This window comes from Agelaius tricolor, unplaced genomic scaffold (genome assembly GCF_023055355.1).
Source record: "Agelaius tricolor isolate 1412-34295 unplaced genomic scaffold, bAgeTri1.0.p SCAF_2, whole genome shotgun sequence".
Lineage (NCBI taxonomy): Eukaryota > Metazoa > Chordata > Aves > Passeriformes > Icteridae > Agelaius > Agelaius tricolor.
This window is the reverse complement of record NW_027269262.1, coordinates 47,741,577-47,752,419: the sequence shown is the minus strand read 5'-3', so window position 1 is coordinate 47,752,419 and position 10,843 is coordinate 47,741,577. Positions and strand designations below refer to the sequence as shown.

Below are 10,843 nucleotides of genomic sequence, written 5' to 3'. Positions count from 1 at the left end.
AGAACACGGCACTACGTGCCACCACCTCTTTCCTCAAACACCTCCAGGGACGGGGGCTCCACTACCTCCCAGGGCAGCCCATTCTGATATGTGATCAACCTTTCTGTGAAGGAACTCTTCCTGATATCCAACCTAAAGGAGCCGGTATGGTTCGGGGCACTGGCTCGGGCCAGCCCTCCCTCAGGGGGAGCAGCTCCGTGCAGAACATCAGCAGGCGGGAGGCTGCGGATACGGCGGCGCTGAGGACCCTCGGGGACTGGAAGTGGAAAGGGAGGGGGATAGGGAAGGGGACGGCCAAGGGAGGAGGTGGCGGTGGTGTCGCTCCGCCCCGCCCGCCCCTCGGCACCGTTTGGCGGGAACTCCGAGCTTGCTTTGGCGGGAACTCCGGGCTTTGGCGGGCTCGGGAGAGGAGCGCATCCGGAGCCCAGAAGCCGCTCGCCAGCCATGCCCGCCGACGGGGAGCTGCTGAGCGGCCCCGCCGCCTGCCCGGAGCCCGGCGAGCAGCAGTACCTGCAGCAGGTGCGGCACATCCTGCAGCACGGCCACCGGAGAGAGGATCGCACCGGCACCGGCACCATCTCCGTGTTCGGCATGCAGGCGCGGTACAGCCTCAGAGGTGGGCACCGCCGGGACCCCGGCCCCTGAGCTTGCTCCCTCCCCGTGCTCCTGCCCCTGCTCCTCCTCCCTGTCCCTGCTCCTGTCCCTGCCCTGAGCCGCGCTGAGTGTGGGGGTCTCACACGCCGGGCCTGTCCCACTCCCTCCCACCTCCCAGAGGGGTCTGACCATGGGAGCTACACGTCCTAACTCCTTATTTCATATCCCACCCTCACAATGTCAGGCGGTGGCATTGCCCTCTGTGTGGGGAAAGTCTGTTCACCCTGGCAATGGCTGGTCCCCGCTGACACTGTGGAACTCTTTTCCAGATCAGTTTCCACTGCTGACAACGAAGAGGGTGTTCTGGAAGGGAGTGCTGGAGGAGCTGCTGTGGTTCATCAAGGTTCGGTATTTGGGTGTCTCTGTGGGTGGGGGGCCTGAGAGTGGCATAAACAGAACCAACTGCTGGGCAGTGGATTAAGGCATTTGGGTAACTCCAGATGCTTCTGTTCCTATTACAGAAGTGCAACTCCCTAATACTGTGACCACACATGGAAGGCCATTATCTTCAAGGCATTCTGCTATTTAGTACAGACTATTGCTACCAGTGCAATCAGAACAGTTTCTTTTCTTCTTAAGAGAGAAAATTTGAAGTAGTGAGGGCTTGGACTAATTTGAAGATACTCCACAGCTGTAAAGCCTAATGCAGTCTCTTTTCTTTGTGTTTTAATCAGAAATAATATGAGACAGCTAGTAAGCAATTTAATGATCTGCTTTTTAATATTGAGGTAGCTTGATTTGAACAGAAACAAGCAGTGTGGAACCACAGGTGAAGTAAGACTGATGTAAATGCTAGACTTTTTAATAGCAAAAAAATGAGATCTAATAGAGCAAATAGCTGTACCTAGTATAATAAAATTCAACTATAGTTAGTTCATTACAATGTAAGTGTTGCTTTCTCTGTTGTGATATTGTGCAAGTATGGGAGAATTTACATAAGCATTTGCTAGATAGCAGGACTCAAATACAAATTGATTTTTTAAAAGCTTTTAGTTTTGTTTGGTTTTGTTTTTGCTTGTTTTGGCGGTAGGGGGGGTTGGTTTTTTTTTTATGTAAAAGACTAGACACTCCCCAAACCAGCATAATTTCTGTGTTGGATTTTTGAGTGTGCTGATTTGGACATCTTACAGGATTCAGTGACATTTTTCTGGGTTATTTTCTCTTTTTTTTTTCATTTTAACAAAAGGATTTTTAAGACCTTAAGGTTATTATAGGTGGCTTGGAAAAGGCCGTGCCTAGTCCATACATTCTTTGTTAGCCTATTTTCATCAATCTGTAAAGTAACATCTTGTTCTCTGCAAATATGAAATGACATTCCACAGCTGAACTTGAGGCTGTTTGTGCATTCACAAAGTGTGAGAATCCTGAGTTAAACAACAGCAGCATGGCACTTCAAACTCCATCCCAGTGTGTTGCTCACAAGTTTAGTTCTGTCCGTGTGCAAGGACCTCATGCAGTACAACAATTACACTGTTCATCCTTTATGAGTGGAGAAATACTGTGGACTAGCAAACTTAACACAACTGTTCTAAATCATGCCCTCTCTGTTGGAGTTAGGATGCAGACTTCTCACTGTGTTTTGTAGGGTTCTACAAATGCCAAAGAGCTCTCTGCAAAAGGTGTGAAGATTTGGGATGCTAATGGGTCACGCGAGTTCCTGGATAAGCAGGGTTTCAGCACCAGAGAGGAGGGTGATTTGGGACCAGTGTATGGTTTCCAATGGAGGCATTTTGGAGCAGAATACAAAGATATGCATACAGGTAATCACATTCAAATACAGTCTTGAGTTCTCAGTGAGACAGCTGTGACACATCACTTCCAGAAGCCTGTGTGGAATGGAATGTTCTTAACCATACAGAGCAAGCTGATAGCCAGAATAAAGAGTGTTTGAGAGAATTAATTTAACTTTTCTTCCTTACTCAATCTTAAATTATCCTGAAAGATGTAGCTTTGTATACTATAGTTTGGTATTTGTGGAACAGATGAGTCACAAGGCACACACTGTTACTCTGTTACCTAGAGCAGATGTGGTTGCTGATAGCTGGAAGGATGTGTGTGCTGCAGTCCAGAAACCAGAGCTAGCTCCATTTGATAACAGAACACAGGCTGCCATCTCTGTATACTAGTGCAGGGTCCATGAAATTGTTGTGCTGGGAAGAACTGGCATCAGTACACTGCATTCACTGGTGGCAGTGAAGAGAAAGATTTTTCCGTTCTGCATCTGGAGCAAAGTAGAGTGTTTCCACAGCTGATGATGCTGTGGGCAGAACAGCTGTGACAAGTTGTGATGTGATGCAGTACCTGTTGGTATTTTCAGTGGAACTGGTTTATTAAACTGACTCTCAAATGTATTGATTCCTCTTTTCCAAGTCTCTGAAAGAGAGGTTATAGAAAATGCTTAGAGGACTGCCATTAAGAAAAAGGTATCAAAAATCAGATTGTCACTATCTGGTGTGATTCTTTTTTAATGTGGATTAACAACATGGTTAGTTATCTAGGTGAGGTTTCTTGGTTTTTTTTTTTGTTTTCAATACAGCCTCAAATTGCAGCTCACATGAATTGCTGATATTAGTCTTAGTATTGGCATGTTGGCCACTGGCAGAATACATTTTTATGGTAACACAAATGATGCAAATTGTGAACTGGCAAATCTGAAAACTTACAGTTTCTCATCTTAAAAAGTCTAAGGCACAACATAGCATGGAAAAAAAGAACAAGATAAATTCCCATAGTTTTCCTCACAAACAGATTTCCTTAAGTTGCATTACTAATGGATAGGTAAGTGGCTTCAGGAACTAACATAAACATTTGACAAGGCTTCTGGCACAGTACTGCTGGCAGAAGAGTTCCCTGAGATGCTAATTGTGTATTACTACCTTGTTTGCCAGCTTGGGTCTCCCTGTAACCATAATATGGTGTTGCTGCAAAAAGAGTTATTAGAAAAAAGTAGTTACCAGCCATGCTGATTGACTGGCATGAGTCAGAACAATGATTAACAACTAATGACTTTTTTATTCTGAAATCCATTCTAATAGTCAGTTAACTTCAGAAAATGTCTTCCATAACTGGTATTGAGCCTAAAATTCAGCCTGTGACACTGGGTGAAATGTAATATCCTGTGCTACACATGATTAAAGTTCCTTTCTGGAGCTAAATGCTATGTAAATTTAGTTTTCATACATGACCTTGAGAGTGCTAGATGGATGCATTTATTCATCTGTCAAAAACTCTCTACTTTTGAGTGTGTAAAGAATGCTGGCACACTGGTCTGGGCATAATTTTTTTTTCTGTATAAGAAGGAGCACTGTAGCATGCAAATTGAATGTTTAGAAAGACATTTGAATCCAGAAATGCAATAAGCAAATGAGTCTAAATATTGTGACTTAACTAGGTAGTAATATTTTGTCCATTCCAGTACAGCTTTTGTCCTATTTAGGTAACAAGTCATCATGAGTGATAAAATATTTGTCCTGCTAGTTTTTTGTATTGCAACTTCTGTTTCTTGGGGTTTAGTGATTATACAGAATTTTAGTTGGTCTTAAATCAAGTGGTTGAAAATGGAATAAATAGGAATGGTCCTATTTCAGTGGGTGCTAAAGGTACTCAAAGCACGCAAAAGAATTGGGGGGACACACAGAAATATAATCATGAGAATTTTACAATTTTACAATTAGGAGCATCCTAAGAAGGACCAAGAACAGCCTATGTTTGGATGGTGCCAACTTATTGATCAGTTTCAAAGTTGCAATAAAATCTTCAGAGGTTGTCGTTTGGGTATCACTTTTCAGTGGGACATGGGCTGGGTGATAAAAAGTATCATGGCTTGAATCTGTCTGGTTTAGATCTTATTTGTTCTATTTCTTCAGATTACTCCAACCAAGGAGTTGATCAGTTGCAAAAAGTGATTGAAACGATCAAAACCAATCCAGATGACAGAAGAATCATTATGTGTGCTTGGAATCCCAAAGGTATTCAACAGCTGGCATAAAGTGAATGGGGTTGCACATTATATTGCTGTGTGCTAAATTATGTTCTGTTCCCTTGTCAACAGTCAGTTCCATTCGGTGTCCTTGTTCATTCTTTATAAAACTACCAGGAGTGCAGTAAAAATGGTCAGGAGTTATAATCTTAATTCTCTTTCTACTTTATCCTCATGTTCAGACCTCAAAAATAATGAACCATTTCTTCAAAGTTTTTCTCTCTTGGTTAAAATGAGGGATACACCAGTGTCCTTGACATACAGTCTATTCAAGACAGTAACTCTTATTTTAAAAAGGTAAAAAACCCAAACCATAAAAACTATATTAAAGCAATGTGTCTGGCTTTTAGTCATGTAATCTCTTGTAAACTTAACCCTTAAAACTAGAGAACAAAAATATTATTTGTGTTGTAATCTTTTCCTTGAACATGGGATCATATGGTGAACCTGTATCATACAAATGATAGGGTCTATTTATACATAGATATCCATTCGCTCTGTAGGGACTTCTAAACAAGAGCTACTGTAAGAGAATGTTTAACTTTCACCAGTGATAGACCTGTGCTCCAAAAAAATCACACAGCATTTTCCACTGTTGTGTGAAAAGGGTATGCCACATGCTATTGCTGTTATTTTCAAGGCTAAACATTCTCAGAAAATATCTGGTGAAAGTTTTCCTTGCCAAGCTGTAATTTTACTCTCTGCACTTTTTAGGCATAGAAAAACAACCAGATCTTCTGGTTTCTACTTTTTTTTAAATGATCATTACGTTTATATCTCAACAAACACATTGCAATGGGAAGAGAGTAAGATGCAGCAGTTGGAATTTGCTTTAGGGTATATGCTTAATTTTAGTCTTAATGTCTTCCTTTAGGGAATTCAGCTGCCTAACCAAGGTGAGTAGAAACAAACTGCTGTGCAACATTATGGCATAAGTCTGTTCTGTGGAATATCTGTTTATGACTTTCTGGTCATACAACCCAGGAGACAGCTTGTCATGCCATGGACTTAATTGCTTGAGCAGCATGTGCTTATAAACAAGAGAAAAAGCAACAGAATGGCAGTGCAGTTGGCACTCTACTGTATGTCATTACATGGTTGTTTAAGTTTTGCATCTTCTACATTCATAACACACTAATGCTGTTACTGTTTTCTCCCCCACCTCACCTTCTGTACTTCAATTCCTAGATATTTCCCTGATGGCTTTGCCTCCATGCCATGCCCTTTGCCAGTTCTATGTTCTAAATGGTGAATTGTCTTGCCAACTCTATCAGAGGTCTGGAGACATGGGACTAGGAGTGCCTTTTAATATTGCCAGCTATTCACTGCTTACATACATGATTGCCCATGTCACAGGGCTGAAGGTAGGCTATTTAATAATTTCATTTATTCTTGTCTGAGAAATGAGGGACTAAAAGATAAGGCTCTTCATGTCATGTCCAAGAAAAACTGGAATGAGCATACTGTTTGAAATCTTGCTGAAATGCATGTAAAGAGAGCCCTGTGAAATTATGTGAATTGCCTCTAGTTTGTATGGGCAGTTAGAATCAGCAAGGTAAGAATTGTAAAATTCAGGTTAAGCAGAAGATTCTTTCATTCCTTGAATCTGTCAAGACTGACCTGTTCACTAATCTTAGAAACCTCAACTGAGTACTTGTCCTCATGGGGTAGTAATCTACAAGTGATGAGATTTTGTAGTGTGTCTTTATTGGAAGTGAGCAGTAGCTCAGCAGTTGCTGTCAAGGTTCTAATTTGGATAATCTGTCCATCTAACTTCCAGCTATAACTAATCTAACTTCAGCTGTGCATTTCTTTGATTTCTTACTGTAGATGCTTACATGTAGATGAGTGGTAATATGTGCTCAAGTAGCTCCTGCCCTGACTTCAGAGCTGTATTTTGTAATTTGGCAGAGAAACTTAAATGCACGATGGTCTTGTATAAGGGAAAACCCCTTTCCTTTAGGGCATGTAAAAAATTATACTAGAAAGGCCTTCAGTGCCTAATCCTCCTGCCACCAGCAACATGAAGTGGAACTTCTTAAAACAGGGCAATGGGGAAGAATCAGACTTCACAGCAACGACAGAAATTAGTCCAAGCTACTAAAAAATGTGAAGTTTAACGTTACGTCCAGCTGTCACCTCTCAGCCACTTCCTCTCATGGCTTTGGTGGTTTTCAGTGTAACACATCTGGGGGCTGATCAACATTGGTCAGAGGCCAGTAAAAGAGCTGATGAAACTTCCCCATGTGAAATTCCATTGCTCAGGGGTTGCTAAGTCACAGAACCTGCAAGCTCTGGGTGCTTGCCTGTGCCTGACACCTCCACTGCTATTTAGTGGTGGCTGAAGCAGCTGCTCTGAAGCCAGCTTTGGCGAGTTGTACTTACTAGAAGTGGACTGGAAAAGCTGGATGTCACTGCTGCACCTGTTTCTGTGTCAGTGGACAGATCAGTATGGCTCCATTCATTTACTAAAGCTACTGTCATAGCAGGATTTGAAAGATAAATGTTTTGATAAGCTAGTGGAAATTTCATTATCTTTTCTATTAATTATGCATTAGTCAGAGAAGCTTGTGCCCTTCACATCTCTCAAGGAGCAGCAATTCCACACTAGCCAGGTGCTGAGAATCAATACTGTAAGCATTGTAATGTTTTGCTTTCTTAGAACCTGACTGTTTGAAAACCACATGTATTCTTCATTCTTCTCAGCCTGGAGAGTTCATACACACCTTAGGAGATGCTCACATATATCTGAACCATGTGGAACCTCTAAAAGTCCAAGTAAGTACTTTGTACTCTATCCTATTATCTTCCACAGTGCCTTGATTTAAAATATCAATTACCTTGATATTTTAAATATCCTTTTTGCAGATGTTAATTTTTGTGGCTTTTTTTCCCATTTCTATTCTAATAACTGTAATACCTTAACATCTGTTCAACTGCATTTCTGTTTGCAAACAGAAATACAACACAAGCATAATTGAAATGTACATCTGTGTACTGTTCTAAAACCAAGTTAGAGAGCCAGAATCTGCACTTTTAACTTCAAAAATAATTCCTTAATTCCACCTAGTCCCAATAATACAAAATAAAATGTCTTTGTAATATATCAGAAAAGGATCACTTAAAATTCACAGAGTTAATCAGTAATACTATTTGGCTGAGAAAGGCTATATTTTCTTCAGGAAGTAATTTGTTGCAGTAGTATAAAATCAGTGTTTGATTTGATTAGACTAAGCTTGAACTGAATGTCCTCATTATTGGTATGGTTCAAAACCATCCAGAGAAGTATTTATTGATTCAGACTTAACAATGAGAAGTGAGAAGCTGTAGAATATTTGCTGCATGTTTGGGTCAGATTTTCCAATTTCATTTCCCATGGAAGGAATATAATCTATAACCACCAGAATTTATTTGCCATCTGAAAGTACTTGCAGTGCATTTGGACGATCAGGGAATTCACCTGAAATTGATGCTACTGCTCCCTGTGAAAATACTAAGGTAGATTCTATCTAAGTGTCTTGGGATTTTCTTCAATTTTTTTTTTCTGAGTGTAAATCTTCTTGGTGGGAAGGGAAAACCTACATAGTGTAATCTGATTTGAGATTGAGAACACAGAGTCTCTGCTTTCAAGTATTAGCTTTATACGGTAAGCTTGCTTTTATTTCAGCTTCAGAGGGAGCCAAGACCTTTCCCCAAACTCAGAATTCTTTGTGAGATTAAAGACATCAGTGACTTCAAGGCAGAAGACTTCCAGATTGAAGATTATAATCCTCATCCACCTATTAAAATGGAGATGGCTGTCTGATGCTATAAACCAGCATTAAATATTAATGTGGAAATGTACCTAAGGTACTTAGTTTCTCTAAAGTGGTGGGGCTTTTGTATACTTCAAAAGGTATTTGCTTTATTGTTAAATAGTCACAGACCAGATTTGCTTCCAGTGCTGCTCCCTGTAGTTGTACAGGACAGGTGATTATTCCTGATATGCCATGCAGATGTTAACCCAGTTTTAAGTTGTTAGAGAGCTGCTTTTCTACATGTTGTTTCAGGTGCCAGTGGCCATTTCTGTTACCATTCAGCTACTGTGTGTGAGTAGCACGGGCTTACATGCTTGATTTGGTGCTGAAAATAAGAAATTCTGTGTGTGATTGAGGATTCCTTCAGGGTGGAAGAAATTGTTAAATATATTCTAAAGAGTGTATGTTTAATAAAGCTTTTTTTAAAAAATCTTCTGGAAGGCATGATGCATATTTAATTCTGGTGTGGTTTTTTATAGTTAGTAGTAAAAAAGGGTTGGAAAGCAAAATGTCTTGGAGGGTAACATCTGGCCAGGAAAAACAAACTTCCCATAGTCTTCACAGATGAACTATCAGGAAGGCATAAGATTTTAATGGAACCTTGCTGGAACTGCAATCTCTACATAATGTTTCTGTAGCAGCAATTTTTTTTTTTTTTTATTCCTCAACCCTACATAAATTACTAATTTGATATAAATCAAAGATAGTTGCAGTTAAACAGAGGTTACCGGATAATATTAGTAATCAGCTGTCTGTCATAATTTAAAACCAGATCCCACAAACATATGGACTAATTTTGCAGCCTGGAGCAGTAAAACCTAGAGATCATAGTATTTTTAGCAATAGAGTTCATGAATTAAATTCTAGCAGAATTCAGCTTTCAAGTCTCCTTATCCTTGTACCTTCTGCAGTAACACATTTAATTCCTCTTCAGCAATTTAATAGTGAGTAGATAAGTGGTTAATATTCATAGGATAGGCAGTACATATTTGAACATGTAGAAAAATGCATAGTAATTTTTTGAATTAAATTTTAAAGTCAATAAACTGGTAAATATTGGAAAAGTGTACAATTTCAGGTAATTCTAAGAATTTAATAATAATCAGTGTGCTTTCATTCAGGGGCCCACATAAGAGGACCGCTGAATCTTTCTTAAACCAAACTCATTAAAACTTTGAAAATCATACTTCATAAAAATTATTTGCATATGCCATTATAATCATTTTACTTCTACTGATCACTGATATTGAGACTAATTTTTTTGTAGCACAAAAATGTGATTCTCCTTTCCTGACATTTTGCCCAACACAAGAAGATTGCACAAAAAAAATCTCTTCCTGTTGTAAACACACCAAATGTAAAGCGACCACTGCTTATTAGAAAGGTTCTTAATATACACTGTAGTGCATTATTTGTGAAGAGAGATGATCAGACAGCTCTTTCAGCTTAGATCCTGTGAGAAGCTTGGAATGGTCAAACCTCAACTCATCCTTTTCTGAGGCTGAATTAAATGGATGCTCAGTAGCCAACCTGCAGTAGAACACACACTTGGGTCTTCTATCAAATTCCTGAACTCACAGGTAGTAGCAGCAGTTACCACACTTGAGAGCTTTGCCACATGCTCCTCCTAATAAACTTTATCTCAGCTCTACTAGTCTGATATTCTAAAGTCAGACTAGTCTATTCTACTTCAGATGGTCCAGGTGTTATCTTTCCATTCATGGTACGTCCCAGCTGTAGGTTGTCAGCCACTTCTTACCATGCGCACACTTTTATAAATTAAAGATTCTTGAGTGTTCCTACAGCCCTCTAAAGTACAAGGAAACAGATTAAGCTGCACATTCACTTAACAGTTCTGCCTACACTTAGCTAGGAAAGTTCCTTTTGCTGGAATCCACTTTATGTAACACTGCAGATAAGGTGGATTCTGCAGGACATTTTAGCAAGCGTAGCCAGACAGGATGTGAAATAAAGCTGGCCTCAGGGCTTTACTAGTGGGAATTAGCAGTCTCACTGGTTATCCAGGACAGGAATACCTAGCCAAGAGAAGAATTCAGAATGGGAATCATTTACTTCTCTTCATAAATTGCAGAGGAGTTAGGTGTATGGACATACATAGCATACATAAGCAGAGCAGTCTCTATAGCTCTGGAAGAGTTCCTAGTTTTTAGTATAGGAATTAATTACAACTTCACTCTTTCCCTTTATCAGCACAATTTACTACCAATAGCAGTTGGAGTGAAGCTTGTACCTTGAAGACCAAGAAAGTTTATGGTGCTCAAAAGATCAGAAAGATGTAAAAAACATTTCAACAGCACACTTTAATGTGAGTAAAAATAAAAATACATTTTAAAATTTGTAGGTATCAGAATTCTGAGGGCTTTCATGAAAAAATATGAATATTCAAATAATT

The 10,843-nt window shown here is 39.9% G+C and overlaps 1 protein-coding gene and 1 long non-coding RNA gene across 2 annotated transcripts in view; one reads left to right on the top strand and one right to left on the bottom strand.

Annotated features, from left to right (window-relative positions):
* The window catches only part of LOC139585319 (uncharacterized), a 40,253-nt gene that overhangs the window by 19,608 nt on the left and 9,802 nt on the right, over window positions 1–10,843 (bottom strand). The gene's annotated exons all lie outside the window — the stretch shown is intronic.
* TYMS (thymidylate synthetase) lies at window positions 11–8,862 on the top strand. The gene is given in 9 exon segments (XM_071417961.1): window positions 11–209; window positions 212–367; window positions 370–616; window positions 924–997; window positions 2,240–2,414; window positions 4,521–4,622; window positions 5,822–5,997; window positions 7,340–7,411; window positions 8,301–8,862. Coding segments are annotated over 9 exon segments (1,203 nt in total). The 5' UTR covers window positions 11–146; the 3' UTR covers window positions 8,439–8,862.